Source organism: Zosterops lateralis (assembly GCF_965231275.1).
Source record: "Zosterops lateralis genome assembly, chromosome: 13".
Taxonomy (NCBI): domain Eukaryota; kingdom Metazoa; phylum Chordata; class Aves; order Passeriformes; family Zosteropidae; genus Zosterops; species Zosterops lateralis.
The window spans coordinates 19,524,096-19,541,715 of record NC_139773.1 but is presented as its reverse complement, the minus strand read 5'-3'; the positions used below and the strand labels follow the sequence as shown (position 1 = coordinate 19,541,715).

Below are 17,620 nucleotides of genomic sequence, written 5' to 3'. Positions count from 1 at the left end.
GCTCCTCCCAGCCTGGGAATCTGAGGCTGATCCCTTTGTTTTCCCAAATTTGGATGTGGCTTCCTCAATATCTGAGCTCTGTATGGAATATCCTCAGATTTAAGGAAATGTTTTTATTTATTTCTCCTTTCTGGGAGAAAGGGTTTTCAGCCTGGAAGGTGAGGGATGCTCATCCCAGCCTGGGAATCTGAGGCTGATTCTTTTTTTTTCCCCAAATTTGGATGTGGTTTCCTCAATATCTTCAGATTTAAGGAAATGTCTTTATTTCTCCTTTTGGGAAGAAAGGATCTTCAGCCTGGAAGGTGAGAGATGCTCCTCCCAGCCTGGGAATGTCAGGCTGATCCCTTTGTTTTCCCAAATTTGGATGTGGCTTCCTCAATATATGAGCCTAAAATCCTGCTTGGAATATCTTGAGATTTAAGGAAATGTTTTTATTTATTTCTCCTGTTTGGGAGAAAGGACCTTCAGCCTGGAAGGTGAGGGATGCTCATCCCTGGCTGGGAATCTGAGGCTGATCCCTTTGTTTTCCCAAATTTGGACATGGCTTCCACAATATCTTGAGATTTAAGGAAATGTCTTTATTTATTTCTCCTTTCTGGGAAAAAGAGTTTTCAGCCTGGAAGGTGAAGGATGCTCCTCCCTGGCACATCCCATGGAATGTGAGACTAATCCCTTTGTTTTCCCAAATTTGGATGTGGCTTCCACAATATCTGAGCCTTGTTTGGAATATCTTAAATTTTAAGGAAATGTCTTTATTTGGAGTGGCTGCATCCCTCAGATACCGGGAGCACAGTTCCCTTTTCCAAAGGACACACACACCTCATTCCAGCCGCCGGAATTCTGGTGGCTTTTATTTTCCTTTTTATAGAAAAAACCTCTGAGATTTGGTATGGGGGGAATTCGGGCGTCGGTGTCTTCCTCATCCATCAAATTCCAGGCTCAGAAAACAGGAAAACCCACACTCAGGAGCTTCCTGGGGTGCCAGACATCGGGAATTTACGGGAATAACGTCGGGATTTCGGGTTCGCCGGCTGAAACAAAATACCAGGAAATATTTCTGTCTCTAAATGTCAGCTCTTGTGACAACTTTGTCACCCTCCCAAACTAAATTTATCTGAATTTTCTGAGGGGGAAAAAATGCAGCTTGGAATGAACAATTGGAACAGAAGATGGAGGGTTCACACCGGGGATGGAACATCTCAAATTTGGGGGATTTTTTGTTCAAACCAGTTCACAGGATCCCCACAAGTTTCCCAGTTTTCTCTGTCCAGCCTGACATTTCCCCGTGGAAGTTGCCCTGGATGAGGAATTCCCTCAACTGGAATTATGGAGCAAAAAACTCCAAATCCCAATTTTTTTGGTGATTTTGCAGCTCTGCAAGGGAAAAGCTGGAACCCCAGCAGAGCTCCCAGATCTCCTACCAGCACGAGGTTTTGGGATTGGAGGATTTAGGGAGAAATGGGATCATCAGGAGGATGTGGAGCTGAGGGAGCAATTCCAGAGGAAGCCATGGAGATGATCCAAGGGTGGAGCCAGGCTGGGAGAGCTGGGAATGTTCACCTGGAGAGGAGAAGGATCCAGGGAATCCTCAGAGCTCCTTCAAGGGGCTCCAGGAGAGCTGGAGAGGGACTGGGGACAAGGGATGGAGGGACAGGACACAGGGAATGGCTCCAGAGTGGAAAAGGGGAGATTTAGATGGATATTGGAAAGGAATTCCTGCCTGGGATGATGGGGAGGGACTGGGATGGAATTCCCAGATTTGCTGTGGCTGCCCCTGGATCCCTGGAATGTCCAAGGTGAGGTTGGACGTTGAACTTGGAGCAACCTGGGATAGGGAAAACTCCCTGCACAAGGAAGGGCTGGAATGGGATGAGAACCCACCACGGCTCCAGGAAAGCAAAACTCTCCATTAAACACAAATTCCATTTTTTTTAATTTTTTTTTTTTTAAGGAACCAATAAGAACGAGATCTCCTTCGGACTGGAAATGTCCCAGACTGGATTTTCCTCCCACGTTGTGGAAGTAAGAGAGGAAACATGGGAATTTTGGGTTTTTTGCTCTTGCTTTGTCCTTTTTATCACCCTCCTGCTCCAGGTGGGAGATTTGGGATTTGAGACAAATGATTAACTGTGGAGTTTAGTCATTAATATGAGAGTAAGGAAATTATCCCATGGGAAAAGGGAGGTGTTGGGAAACCTGAGAATTCCTTGGGATTTGCAGCAGATCCTCCCAATTCCGTGACCTCTTGGGAAGGATGTGCTGGGATATCCATGGAAAAAGTGTTTGGGAATTTCCTAGGGAATAAAAACACACTGGAAAAAACAGGAATAGCATGGAAGTGTCATTCCAGCATTTTAAAAACCCTCCATCATTCCAGGTGTTTTTTTGAGGAATGGTTTCCTGCTCTGTGTGGGATCAGAGGGGTGGGATCTTCTCAACTCGGGAAGAAAATCCCATCAAATCCCTGTTTTCCCCCAGGACGGGATCCTGCTGGGAGCAGTGGGAGCCTACGACTGGAACGGAGCCGTGCTGAAGGAAACCAGCAGCGGGAAGGTGATTCCTCTGCGGGAATCCTACCTGCAGGAATTCCCTGAGGAGCTCAAAAACCACGGAGCATATCTAGGTGGGAAAACCTCAACGATGCCATGGGGGGAAATTCGGGATTTTATCCCTAAAAATAAAATATTCCTCATGGAAAAAACCTGTGGGATGGAGCATAAGGATTGTGCTCACCCAGGAAGAGCCCAGCTCTGACCTTGGAATGGGATTTAAAGGGGATTTTAAAATCCAGGAGCAGCCCAGCCAGAGGGTGACCCGCAGCTTTCCTTGGAGCGCTTTCAAAGCGCCGATGGAATTTCGTGCCTGGGCAGGAAATACCTGCTGGGCTAATCCATTCCATGTGCAGCTCTGGAATAAAAATATCGGCCTGGGTTGAGAAATGAGGCCTCTCCTCGGAGATGTGGCCGGGAGAGAGGTGGGATTCTGTGGGATCAGCACCTCGGGGCTCTTCCCTGGGAATGTGGTTGATCCGGGGGGTGACAGTGGAGTGTCCCCCAGGAGAGCTGGGATGGCTGTGGGTGTCCCATGGGATGTTATTGTCCCATGGGAATCCCTGGGGGAACTCAGCTGGGCTCTCTCCCCACTGCCTGGAGTGAGAAATCTGGGAATATTAAGGAAATATCCAGGAATATTAAAGGAATATCCAGGAATGTTAAGGGAATATCCAGGAATATTAAGGGAATATCCAGGAATATTAAGGGATTATCCAGGAATGTTAAGGGAATATCCAGGAATATTAAGGGAATATCCAGGAATGTTAAGGGATTATCCAGAAATGTTAAGGAAAGCTGGTGTGTACTGCTGAGGAGCAGCCTGGGAGGGCTCAGGGTTTAGGAATATCCATTTTTAGGGAAAGAGGAAACCCCAGGTGAGCAGGGAAAGGGGTCTGGAAATCCCTGGAGATACTCAGAATTTAACTGGATGTGATTCCAGGGAATGTGGTGGTTCAGTTTTTGTGATTTTGGCCAGACTTTGAGTTCCACACAATCCCGGACGTGCTGCTGGTGTTCGCCCATGTTCTTCAGCTGCCTTGTTATCAGAGAAGGCACTTACCCCTTCCCTCCTGGAGTTATGACAGATAAAGAAAAAATAATAATAATATTTTCCCCAACTGGGTTTCAAAAAAAGGAATAGAATAAGCTTTTTTTTTTTTTTTTTTTTTTTTGGTTATAAAACGCAAGACAGGCGGGCTGACGAAAAGCGGATCCTGGGAATTTGGGAATTCTCACCCTTTGTCCATCCCTTCCCCAGGTTACACCGTCTCCTCCGTGGTCTCCACCCAGCACCAGCGGGTTTACGTGGCGGGAGCGCCGCGGTTCAACCACACGGGCAAAGTCATCCTGTTCAGCATGCACAGCAACAGGAACCTCACCATCCACCAGGCCCTCAAGGGGGAGCAGGTAATTCCGGCCAGGAATGCGACTCCGTGTCACCCTGATCTTTTTTCAGCCTTCTGATGTTTGTATTTTTGTAGTGGAGTTTCTCACAGATTTTCATGGATTTGGGATGGACGTGTGTTTATACCCTTTCGTTATATAATTACATATTAATTTTTAAACCCATATTGTTCTACTATATGAATTCTTTTCATTTTTCATGGATTTGAGATGGACGTGTTTTTATACCCTTTTGTTATATAACTACATATTAATTATTAATTATTGTTCTACTGAATGAATTCTTGTCATTTTCATCAGGCCCCCCCAAATATCGTTTCTCACGATTCTTAAACACTAATCATATTCAAATACCAAACAATCATTAAATTTAACAATCATATAATTTATCATGTGAGGATTATGCAGATGCAATTTCAGATGATCTAGTAAAGACAAAACCTAATCTTTCGTTCCTACGTAGTTTTGGTTCCCTTTCCCAAGCCTACCCAGGCCTGACTTTACTTTCCACCTCCCCTGAATCTATTGTACACAATTCCCATGATTTTTAGAAGCATTTTAACCCTGTGCCATCACTGTCCTCACCAAGATCAACAGCGAGATCAACTCCCTGGATAATCTAATAAAGACAAAGCCCCATCTTTCATTCCTATGCAGTTTTGGTTCCCTTTCCCAAGCCTACCCAGGCCTGACTTTACTTCCCACCTCCCCGACTCTATTGTACACAATTCCCACAATTTTTAAGAGCATTTTAACCCTATGCCATCACTGTCCCCACCGAGATCAGCAGCGAGATCAACTCCCTGGATGATCTAATAAAGACAAAGCCCCATCTTTCATTCCTACGTAGTTTTGGTTCCCTTTCCCAAGCCTTTCTTCCCACCTCCCCTGAGTCTGTTGTACCCAATTCCTGTGATTTTTAGAAGCATTTTAACCCTGTCCCCCCCAGATCGGCTCCTACTACGGCAGCGAGATCAACTCCCTGGACGTGGACGGCGACGGCGTCACGGACGTGCTGCTGGTGGGCGCGCCCATGTTCTTCAGCGAGGGCAGGGAGAGGGGCAAGGTCTACGTCTACGCCCTGCAGGGGGTGAGTGGCACCCGGGGACACCGCGGGGACATCCTGGATGTGTCCCCCCAATGGGGTTTTTTTATCTCTTTTTGTTCTGTTGGAGTCGAGATCGAATGGTCGAGATACGCGGTTTTTGTGTTGGGAATCGAACGTTGACATTATTAGACATTAATAAATGATAAAATGATCAGGAGACACAGTTTTCATGTTGGGACTCAAACATCGACATTAGACATTAATAAATGGATTAAATGATTGAGAGATACAGTTTTCGTGTTGGGACTTGAACATTGACATTATTAAACATAAATAAATTGATTAAATGATCAGGAGATGCAGTTTTCATGTTGGGACTCAAATATTGATATTATTAGACATTAATAAATGATTAAATGATTGGGAGACAGTTTTCTTGTTGGGACTCAGATATTGTCATTATTAAACACTAAAAAATGGATTAAATGATCAGGAGACACGGTTTTCATGTTGGGACTCAAACATTGACATTATTAGACATTAATAAATTGATTAAATGATCGGGAGATGCAGTTTTCGTGTTGGGACTCGAACGTTGACATGATTAGACATTAATAAATGGATTAAATGATTGGGAGACACAGTTTTCGTATTGGGACTTGAACATTGACATTATTAAACATTAAAAATGGATTAAATTATTGGGAGACATGGTTTTCGTGTTGGGACTCAAATGTTGACATTATTAGACATTAATAAATATATTAAATGATTGGGAGAAACAGTTTTCGCATTGGGACTTGAACATTGACATTATTAGACATTAAAAAATGGATTAAATGATTGGGAGACACGGTTTTCATATTGGGACTTGAACATTGACATTATTAAACATAAATAAATTGATTAAATGATCAGGAGACACAGTTTTCTTGTTGGGACTCAAATGTTGATATTATTAGACATTAATAAATTGATTAAATGATGGGGAGACACAGTGTTCGTATTGGGACACGAACACTGACATTATTAAACATTAAAAAATGTTTATTAATTCTTATCTATGTTACAGTCTCTAGAGTTGTGAGTTCTAGCCAACAACGTGAAAAATGACTCCGTCTCTACCTCTTTCCAAGGTCTTTTAAGCACAAACTCTCCAGTTATGAAAGGACACCTAAATTATTTTTACTTTCAACCCAATAAGCAACTGCTATTAATAAATTACATAACACACATGTCGCATTAATAAATTATTAAGCAACACAATAATTCATGGAATTTATTCTTAATGTGGAATATTAAGATATTAACGAAATTTATTCATTAAATTAAATTAAAATTGTTTATGATGGAAAATTATTGCTTATGTTTATTACGGGATTTATAAGTTATATAGGATATTGTTATTGATATAGAATATTGTTATTGATGTGGATTATTATTATTATTATTATTATTATTGATGATGATTAATTATTTCTGTAGGGTGAAAAGGAGATGTGGGGCTGGCTGAGGGCTCATCATCCCCCAGGGATGAGCTCCAAAATCCCACATCCCTTGGATCATTCCCACCTCCTTCCTTGGAGAATCCCTCCCACACCCCAGCACCATTAACTCAAGACTTTCTCCTCTTTCCAGCCTCACTGCTGACACTTTGGGAATTATTTCTCTTCTTTTTTTTTTTTTTTTTTCCCTTGGCAGAACCTCTTCATTCCCAGCGGATCCCTGGTGGACCTCCCGAGTTACCAGAACTCCCGTTTCGGCTCCTGCATCGCCGCCGTGCCCGACCTCAACCAGGACTCCTACAACGACCTGGTGGTGGGGGCCCCTCTGGAGGACGAGCACCAAGGGGCCATTTACGTTTTCCTGGGATTCCAGAAAACCATCCTGAGGAAGTACAAGCAGGTGGGGCTTCCCTGTGTGTGGCTATAGGACACGAAATGAACAACACGCGCGCAGGGAAAAAAAAAGGGAAGTTTATTTTTCTACGTTTTGGTTTATAGAGATTTTGGACAATGACCATGGATTGGACAATGAGGTTGACACCTCTCCAACCACACTGGTCAAACTAGAAGTTCATTAATTGTTATTTATTAATTATGAATTAATTCCTCAAGAGAGGAATGATAAACAAGAAGGACAGTTTGAATAACATCACTTTTTTTACATGAAAATCTGTGAGAAACTCCACTAAAAAAAATGCAAACATCAGAAGACTGCAAAAAGATCAGGGAAACACCTCTGTTCAGTTTTCCTCATCCTCCTTGGGAATAAATATCATTTATTCCCTATTTTAAGGATTGATGGAGCAGGACAAATCCACATCTGGGATTTAATTGTTAATTATTTTGGCCGTGGTGTAATAATATAAATTATATTCCCTCTTTTGAGGCAGCCAAGATAAAATGTTGGAATTCAAGCATTGGAGCAGCAGTGGTGGGGTCTCCATCCCTGCTGGGATTTAGGATGTGTGAATGTGGCACTTGGGGACATTGGTGGTGGCCTCAGCATTGCTTGGGGATGGTTGGGCTCCACAATCTTGGGTGGCTTTTCCAACCTCAATTATTCCACAGAATAGCAGGGAAAAAAGGCTTGAAATTAGAGGCAATGTTTATCTTTTTTTGCCAGGGGATTGCTACAGATTAATTAAATAATTATAAATAATTTTTAAAAAAAATTATTACACTTTTGATAAATATAAAAGACACAGGGAAAGTCCAATAGAAACCTTGGGTGGTGCCTCCAAACAGAAATCACTTTCATTCCCTGGAAAACCCATGTTTAGCTACAACCTCTTGGAAGAGGGAATTTCCAGCGGCGAGGCGGAGCCAGCCTGGGCAAACCCTTGGCAGGCAGGGAACGCTCCTGCTGGACTCCAGCCTGGATTGTTCCCGTTCCTTTCCAGCGCATCGCGGCCGCCGACCTGGCCCCGGGCCTGATGTATTTCGGGTGCAGCATCCACGGGCAGCTGGACCTGAACGAGGACGGGCTGGTGGACGTGGCCGTGGGCTCGCTGGGCAGCGCCGTGGTGCTGTGGTGAGCCCGGGATCCTTGGTGTGCTCTCCCCATTCCCTCTGCCCCAAATCATTCTGGTTTTCCGGGAAAAATGGGTCTCCCAACAATCCGAGCCCTTGGCCAATGGGGTTGTGGGATCTCAGTGCCCTCAGGACCTAAAAAGATGCTGGAGTTTTGTTTTCCATTGAGTTTCATCCATAGTTCTCCAGAAGTTACGGATTTGTTTGTGGGGATTTGGCCTGGGCTTCTTTCGGTCTGATTTAATTAGAGCAATATTTAATATAATAATTAATTATCATAATGATATATACATATAAATATAAAAATATTTTAAATTATTTAAAATGAATATAGTATTATATAATTTTATATTATATATGATATTTTATAATATGCTATATTATATATAGATATAATATAATATGCTATATAATATAATATAATATAATATAATATAATATAATATGATATAATATAATATAATATAATATAATATAATATAATATAATGTCATTAATATAACATAATATAATATCATTAATATAACATGTATAATATCATTAATATCATTAATATCATTAATATAATATAGAAACAATAATTTTTTATTTGATCTATTCTATATATTAATAATTTATTATTATAATAATATTCAAACGATAATTGATGTTTGGAGAGTCCCCTGAAGCTGTTGGGATGGACGGTGGCCGTGCCCAGCCGAGATGGGTCACCCCAAGCTCTGCTTGGAGAGGCCCCTCAGTCTTCCCAACCTTCCACAAAAAAGAGGGAAAAGGAGTGAAAAAGGCAAACCTGGGATCCTCCAGGATGCCCAGATCCTACCCCACGCCCCGTTCCCACCTCGCAGGTCCCGCAGCGTGGTCAGGATCAATGCCAGCCTCCGCTTCGAGCCCCCCAAGATCAACATCTTCACCAAGGACTGCCGGCGCAACGGGAAGGAGGCCACCTGCATGCGGGCCTTCGTCTGCTTCACCGCCCTCTTCCTCTCCGCCCACTTCCAGGCTGCCTCCGTGGGTAAGGACACAATCAATCCCCATCCCCGCCTTGCTCCAGGTCTGCAGCCCCATAGAAAACCCAACTTTTGGGATGGGAACCGTCCAAGAGCTCCGAGGTGTCCATCAGCCACTTTTGGGTCGTGTTTGTCCCTCTCGTGGCCGATTCTCCTGGTTCTGGTGGTGGTTCTGCCAAAGGAAACGCCCTCAGGATAAATCCCACCTTGCCCATCACCTGTTCCCTGGGCTGGGCTCTCCTGGGATTTGCCATTCCGTGTTCCCTGTGATGGGAACGTCGCCCCAGTGGGACAGGAGAGGACGTGCCCGGCCGGCGCTCCGCAAGGCTCAGCCGTCCCTCCCGCCGCGGCACCGGGACACATCTGCCCGCCAGATGTGCCTTTTCCACAACATCCCAGGGAATCTGTGGAGCTGCGGGATCTGCCAGCTCTGCTGCTAAACCCTGGGACGGTGCCGTGACCCCGAGCGACCCCGGCGCGTTCCCGGGAGCCGGCGGAGCAGGGGAGGGATGGCGGCTCAGCCCCTGCAAACGCTGTCCAAGGAAAATCAGGATCCAAAGCCAAAGGAAAAACTCCCATCGCCCAGAGCCAGGGGTTTGTTTTGTGCTGTCACATCCCAGCTGCTTTTTTTCCTCCCTGCTGCTGTTCCTGTGGGATAAAATCAGAGCGGGATTTCCTTGTTTATTTTGATTTTTATCTTTGTTTCCACGTGGAAGAGTCACCCCCTGGATGAGCCCCTCTGCTCTGGAGCCAGGCTGGGAGAGCTGAGGGTGTCCAGCCAGGAAAAGAGAGGAATCCAGGGAATCCTCAGAGCCCTTGGCAGGGCCTAAAGGGGCTCCAGGAGAGCTGGAGAGGGACTGGGGACAAATCGTGGAGGGAGAGGACACAGGGAATGGTTTTAAGCTGAAAGAGAGGGAGGTGGGATATTGGGAAGGGATTGTTCCCTGTGAGGGTGGTGAGGGGCTGGGATGGAATTCCCAGAGAAGCTGTGGCTGTCCCTGGATCCCTAGAAGTGTCCAAGGCCAGGCTGGATGAGGCTTGGAGCACCCTGGGATTACGATCCAGGTGTCCCTGCCCATGGCAGGGGCTGGAATGGGATGAGATTGAAGGTCTCTCCCAACCCAAACCATTCCGAGATTCTCTGTGGTTCCCTGAAATCCCGGCTTGGTTGGGAATCTCCAGTTTCTTTCCAACAGCAGTGCAGGAGGCAAAGGATCTCCAAAAATCATCCAGGTGAGAGGTGTGCAAACAATTCCAAAAATCATCCAGGTGAGAGGTGTGCAAACAATTCCAAAAATCATCCAGGTGAGGGGTGTGCACATAATTCCAAAAATCATCCAGGTGAGGGGTGTGCAAATAATTCCAAAAATCATCCAGGTGAGGAGTTCGCTCCAATTCCTCCAGAGCAGCATGGGAATGTTTATGGGGCAAATAATTCCAAAAATCATCCAGGTGAGGGATGTGCTAATAATTCCAAAAATCATCTCCAGAGCAGCACATGAACACTTGAGGTAGATAATAACATTTGCAGATAATTCCACCCCTGCACAGATTTTACACAGCATCTTGGAATAATCCATTTCTAAATCCCCTCATTTAGAGAAAGGGGGGAAGCGTTTCCCAGAACCATCTGGGATTTCCCCCAGCAGGGAACAGGCCTCGGGGCCACTCTTTGCCCAAGGTTTGGGGTCAAAGCTGAGCTGGGCTTGTCCTTGCAGGGCTCAGGTACAACACGACCATCGACGAGCGCCGCTACTCGCCCCGGGCGCACCTGGACGAGGGTGGGGACAGGGTGACACCGAGGGGGCTGGAGCTGCAGGGAGGGCAGGAGCTCTGCCACACCCTCCCCTTCCACGTCCTGGTGAGTGGAAAGTTCTCTTCATCCAACCTTTGGTGGCTTTCCCGTGGTGGGGATGAGCCTCACCCCGCTGGATTTTGTCCTGCTGGATTTTTGTCCTGCTGGATCCATCCCGCTGGATTTTTGTCCCGCTGGATTTTTGTCCTGCTGGATCCTCTCCCGGCCCATTTGATGTGGTCAGGGAGGATGGAGCTGCCAGCACGTGGCAGCTGCTGGGTCCCCAAGCTGTGACATCACCGCAGCTCCCACGTGCTCCTCATCCTCCTCGTCCCAGGGTCACGCTGCTTTTCCTGCTCCAAAACTGGGAATGATGATTTTTTTGGCATCAGGAATGGAGCATCCCTGTGCCAATCCCCCTCTCTGGGGGTGGTGTCCCCTCTCTGGGGGTGGTGTCCCCTCTCTGGGGGTGGTGTCCCCTCTCTGGGCCACCAGGATCCCACCCCGGGGTGCAGAGCTGGTGGATCCCTGGTGGATCACAGGGAACAGCTGATGCACAAACCTGGCCAAGCCCAAACATTCCCCGGGAATGAGGAGAGGAATCTCATGGAAGCCAGGCAGGCCTCGAGCTGCCAGACTGGCCCAGCCCCAAGCCCCGGCCTGAACTGCCGTGAACTTTTGGGAAATCTGAGGCTGGAGCTGGAGCTCGTGATTTAGCCCAAAAAAAAGATCTCCCTTCAGAGGATCCCTCTGCACCCCTGGGCACGGCACGGGAGGAGCCCCAGGGGATTCCAGAGGGCAGGATCAGGTGGGATGTTGGGAAGGAATTCCTGGCTGGGATGGAATTCCCAGAGGAGCTGTGGCTGTTCCATCCCTGGAATGTCCAAAGCCAGATTGGATGGAGTTGGAGCAACCTTGGAGAATGGGATCTGTTTTTTGGAAAACATTGGAGCATGGGACTGGGTTTTTGGAGGAACCTTGAAGCATGGGATTTGTTTTTGGAGGAACCTTGGAGAATGGGATCTGGTTTTTGGGGCAATCTTGAAGAATGGGATTTGTTTTTGGAGGAACCTTGGAGAATGAGATTTGGTTTTTGGATGACCTTGGAGAATGGGGTCTGGTTTTGGAGCAACCTTGGAGCATGGGATTTGTTTTTGGAGGAACTTTGGGGAATGGGATCTGGTTTTGGAACAACCTTGGTGCACAGGATCTGGTTTTGGAACAACCTTGGGGAATGGGATCTGGTTTTGGAGTATGGGATCTGGTTTTGGTTACATCCCAGCTCTGGGGCGGGGCTGCAGGACAGGTTTGTGACCTTTGAGGGACACCCCGAGGTGTTGCCCCACCCCGGGCAGCCCTGGGCTGGTCCCAGCGCTGTCCCTGTGCCCAGGACACGGCGGATTACGTGAAGCCGGTGACGTTCTCCATCGACTACGAGCTGGAGCAGCCCCAGCACGGCCCCATGCTGGACGACGGGTGGCCCACCTCGCTCAGGGTCTCTGTAGGTACCAGCTGCCACCCCCCTGGTGTCACCTCCCTGGTGACACCTGCCAAAGTGCCACCTCTCTGGTGACACCTCCCAAAGTGTCACCTCCCAAAGTGTCACCTTCCTGGTGTCACCTCCCAAAGTGTCATCTCCCTGCTGTCACCTCCCTGGTGACACCTCCCTTGTGACACCTCCCAGAGTGTCACCTCCCAAAGTGTCACCTCCCTTGTGTCACCTCCTGAACTGTCACCTCCCAGGGGCCACCACCCAAAGTTTCACCTTCCAAACTGTCTCCTCCTAAAGTGTCACCTCCCAAAGTGTCACCTCTTAAAGTGTCACCTCCCAGATGCCACCTCCCAGGGTGTTGCCTCCCAGGGTGTCACCTCTCAAAGTGCCACCTCCCAAAGTGCCACCTCCCAGATGCCACTTCCCAAAGTGCCATGTCTCAAGTGTCACATCTTAGGTGCCACCTCCCAAAGTTCTATCTCCTAGATGCCACGTCCCAAGTGTCACCTCCCAAGTGCCGCCTCCCCAAGTGTCACCTCCCCAAGTGTCACCTCCCCAGGTGCCACCTCCCCAGTCCCCAGGGCAGATGACTCCTCCCCAAGCTGCTGTCCTTGTCCCCCCAGGTCCCTTTCTGGAACGGCTGCAATGAGGACGAGCACTGTGTCCCCGACCTGGTGCTGGATGCCAGAAGTGACATCCCCAGTGCCATGTGAGTAAGGGGACCCAGAGTGTCCCCCAAGAGTGTCACCAACCCGGGGAGGCTCCAAAATCCAGCCCTGATCTGTAAATTCTGACACTGCTGCTCCTTCACCCAGCTGAAATTTTGGTGCGTCTTCAGCAAAGACTAAAAGCTGTGGAGTTGTAAAAAAAAAATCCTTTATTGTATCATTAAATGCAAAATTCCCAAGTGGAAGTGATAGCACCTTATCAGCAGCAGTAAAGGCAAGAGCAGCAACAGCACATATTCCCTGTTCTTTGTTCTCTATTCCCTGTTCTCCATTCCCTATTCCCTATCCCCTATTCCCTGCTCTTTGTTCTCTATTCCCTATTCCCTGTTCTCTATTCCCTGTTCTCCATTCCCTATTCCCTGTTCTCTATTTCCTATCCTCTATTCCCCATTCCCCATTCCCCATTCCCCATTCCCCATTCCCCATTCCCCATTCCCTATCCCCTATTCCCCATTCCCCATTCCCCATTCCCCATTCCCCACTCCCTATCCCCCATTCCCCATTCCCCATTCCCCATTCCCCATTCCCCATTCCCTATCCCCTATTCCCCATTCCCCATTCCCCATTCCCCATTCCCCACTCCCTATCCCCCATTCCCCATTCCCCATTCCCCATTCCCCATTCCCCATTCCCTATCCCCTATTCCCCATTCCCCATTCCCCATTCCCCATTCCCCATTCCCTATCCCCCATTCCCCATTCCCCATTCCCCATTCCCCATTCCCTATCCCCTATTCCCCATTCCCTATCCCCCATTCCCCATTCCCCATTTCCTATTCCCTATTCCCTATTCCCTTTCCCCTTTTCCCCATTCCCCTTTCCCCATTCCCCATTCCCCATTCCCCATTCCCCATTCCCCATTCCCCATTCCCTATCCCCTATTCCCCATTCCCCATTCCCTATCCCCTATTCCCCATTCCCTATTCCCCATTCCCCATTCCCCATTCCCCATTCCCCATTCCCCATTCCCCTTTCCCCATTCCCCATTCCCCATTCCCCATTCCCCATTCCCCATTCCCTATCCCCTATTCCCCATTCCCCATTCCCCATTCCCTATTCCCCATTCCCCATTCCCATTCCCATTCCCTATTCCCCATTCCCCACTCCCCATTCCCACTCCCCACTCCCCATTCCCCATTCCCCATTCCCTATTCACCATTCCCATTCCCCATTCCCCATTCCCCATTCCCCATTCCCTATCCCCTATTCCCCATTCCCTATCCCCCATTCCCCATTCCCCATTTCCTATTCCCTATTCCCTATTCCCTTTCCCCTTTTCCCCATTCCCCTTTCCCCATTCCCCATTCCCCATTCCCCATTCCCCATTCCCCATTCCCCATTCCCTATCCCCTATTCCCCATTCCCCATTCCCTATCCCCTATTCCCCATTCCCTATTCCCCATTCCCCATTCCCCATTCCCCATTCCCCATTCCCCATTCCCCTTTCCCCATTCCCCATTCCCCATTCCCCATTCCCCATTCCCCATTCCCTATCCCCTATTCCCCATTCCCCATTCCCCATTCCCTATTCCCCATTCCCCATTCCCATTCCCATTCCCTATTCCCCATTCCCCACTCCCCATTCCCACTCCCCACTCCCCATTCCCCATTCCCCATTCCCTATTCACCATTCCCATTCCCCATTCCCCATTCCCCATTCCCCATTCCCTATCCCCTAATATTTTCCTAATACACTCATTCCATTCTATTCTGATTTTAACCAATCAGGCTTAAACTCTCTACAAAAAGCATTGGACCCATCCTAAGCTAAAAAATGATATACATTAATTTTTGTAAATTCTTACACAATTTCTATGTTTACAGCACTCTCTGTTCCTATCTAGGAATTTCTAGCAAGGCCACGTTATTTTTTGTTATGACTGGAATTTAACTAACTTTGTGAAAAACAGCTTGACTGAACCATGAACCAGGCACTGGGTCTCTTTCTTCCTCTTTCCTACTTACTGACACGAGTTTTAAGTTTCAAGGCACTTAAAAATCCTTTCTTTATTTCATCCTTTAAAAATCCTCCGTTTATTTAATCCTTTAAAAAAATCCTTTATTTATTTAAAGCCAAACTTGCATTTCTACCTCATGTCTGGGTGGATTTACGCACCTTGATTTTTTTGGAGGATTTTTATTTGAGTCCTCACATTTTTGGGCACCCCTGGGCCTGTGTGAATGGGGGATTTGGACCCCAACACCCCCACAAGGCTCATCCCAGCCCTCCTTGAGGTGCTTTTTGGCTTCTCCCTGCTCCCTGCCTGGAAGGAATCCGTGGTTTTTCGGGGAATCCACAAACCAGCTCCTGTTTGGTGTCGCGGTGATGAGTCCCAGGGATAGGAATCAGGAAATAGCAGGGAATGACTGCAAGGCTGGCATTACCCACCTGCCAATTACGGGATTGACTCATGGAAAAAAAAAAAAATGTTCCACGCTGCAGCTCCGTGGTTAAAGAGCTATTAAAGGTTATCCCTGAATCCACAGGAGCTGCTCCAAGGGCTGGAGCCCCTCTGGAGCCAGGCTGGGACAGCTGGGAATGTTCACCTGGAGAAGGGAAGGATCCAGGGAATCCTCAGAGCCTAAAGGGGCTCCAGCAGAGCTGGAGAGGGACTGGGGACAAGGGGCAGAGGGACAGGACACAGGGAATGGCTTCAGAGTGGAGATTTAGATGGATATTGGGAAGGAATTCCTGGGTGTGAGGGTGGTGAGGAGCTGGGATGGAATTCCCAGAGAAGCTGTGGCTGCCCCTGGATCCCTGGAATGCCCAGGGCCAGGCTGGACATTGGGGCTTGGAGCCACCTTTGCTGTTGGCTCAGGATCCATTTTCTCCTTCCATCCCAGCTGTCCTGAACATTCCTGAAAATATTCAGGAAAGCATCACACCACTGGCCAAAAATCCCAAAATTATGGAATCTGTAATCCCTCTTTCAACACAGCGGGGACAGAGGGAGAACTGGAATTCCTGCCTGGTCATAAAATCCTGGAAATTCCCTTTCCTGCAGGGAATTCTGCCGGAGGGCTCTGAGGAGAGGCGACTGCTCGGCCTTCAGCCTCTCCTTCGACGCCTCCGTCTTCGTCATCGAGAGCGGCAGGAGGAGGGTGGCCGTGGAGGCGACGCTGGAGAACCGCGGGGAGAACGCCTACAGCACCGTCCTCAACATCTCCTTCTCCAGGAACCTCCAGCTGGCCAGCCTGATCCCCAAGGTGAGCTCTCCCAGGCTTTTCCAGAGGTGCTGCTAATCCCAGCCGGATGGGAAAGCTGCGGGCTAAAAGCTGAGCCCAAATTTGTCTCCGTCCCTCATAAATCAGAGCTGTTTATGGGCTCCGTTTCTAAGCGCTTCCAGCTCTTTATTTTGGAAACACAAAAAGGTTTTGAGTTTTAAGAGCCTGGGTGAAGGTCAGACACGGAGGAAATTATTTCCCTCTATTTTGCTCCTGCAGTTGTTTAAAAATACTCCCCGTGCGTGTGCATGGCCAAGTTCCCGTCAGGAACGAGGGGTTTTTTTGCAGCTGAGAAATAACTCCTGGAAAAGCAGGAGCTGATCATGGGAATGTGGCCACAGCTCAGCGTTGAACTGAGCGATGCCACCTCTCCATGGCTTTCCCTGGAGTGTCCCAGAGTGTCCCAGAGTGTCCCCGAGTGTCCCAGAGTGTCCCAAAACATTTCACTCACTCCATCTTGGCGGGGCTCCTCCCTGCTCCCAGCGAGGTTTGGGAATGTGCTGATGCTGCTGAGCCTTCCCTCATCCCCCCCATGACTTCATCCCTGCCCGCAGATCCCGTCCCCTTTTGTTTTTTCTCCCAGCCGTGCCAAGGGAAAATTGTGGGGCTGGCTGCCCGCAAAATGAGAAAAAGGCATTTTTGGGAGATTATTCCAAGCCAAGTTGAGGGGAGAGCAAGGAAAATCCCCGGGATGGTGGGGAGCAGAAAGCACCGGGAAGGTCTGGTTGTAGGGAATATTTGCAACTGGTCGTGGAGGAGTCATGGATAACGGGCTGTCCCTCCCTATAAAAGACCATCCAAAGAGGATGGAAATCTGTGTCTTATAAATAAAAATGGCCCCAAAAAGTCCATAATATCAGGAGATGAGTGAGAGGAAGCTCCAGGCTGTTGCTGGTGGCTGGTGCTGGGATATTCCAGCTCCAAGTGGGACTTTTCCAACGGCAGCAGCTCGAACTGACCCCTCGTGGGATAAAAGCTGGAATGGCTCATCCTCTCGTGCTGAGGATGGACACCAGCTTAAAAGGTGCTTACAAGAACTTCTGGGAGGGTTGTGGAGGACACAGAGCAGGGTTGGTGTCCTGTCCCATCCCCTGGATCCCATCCCAGGATCCATCCCATCTTCTGGATCCCATCCCATCCCAATCTCAGCAATGGGCAGGAGCTTTTCCAGCCTGGCTGGGGAGGTGGAAGGTGTCCCAGCCGCAGGAATGTGGGTGTTGAGAGGAGGGAATTCCTGGTGGCCATGCAGGATAACACCTCCCGTTGTCTCTCAGTGCTTCCCAACGATTCCTCATCCCAGAAAAATCAGGAATGCCAGGAATGTTAAATTCCCTC

General features: G+C 48.1%; 1 protein-coding gene across 1 annotated transcript in view; it reads left to right on the top strand.

The window, feature by feature from the left end:
- ITGA11 (integrin subunit alpha 11) overlaps nt 1-17,620 on the top strand; it is a gene marked incomplete at its 5' end in the record, with an annotated part of 55,202 nt that overhangs the window by 23,800 nt on the left and 13,782 nt on the right. Inside the window, 11 exons of the mRNA XM_083871376.1 lie at nt 1,952-2,022; nt 2,479-2,623; nt 3,811-3,959; nt 4,906-5,046; nt 6,706-6,909; nt 7,910-8,040; nt 8,885-9,051; nt 10,765-10,907; nt 12,232-12,342; nt 12,957-13,042; nt 16,066-16,267. Coding sequence (XP_083727502.1) covers nt 1,952-2,022; nt 2,479-2,623; nt 3,811-3,959; nt 4,906-5,046; nt 6,706-6,909; nt 7,910-8,040; nt 8,885-9,051; nt 10,765-10,907; nt 12,232-12,342; nt 12,957-13,042; nt 16,066-16,267 — 1,550 coding nt within the window. The remainder of the gene's footprint in view (nt 1-1,951; nt 2,023-2,478; nt 2,624-3,810; nt 3,960-4,905; nt 5,047-6,705; nt 6,910-7,909; nt 8,041-8,884; nt 9,052-10,764; nt 10,908-12,231; nt 12,343-12,956; nt 13,043-16,065; nt 16,268-17,620) is intronic.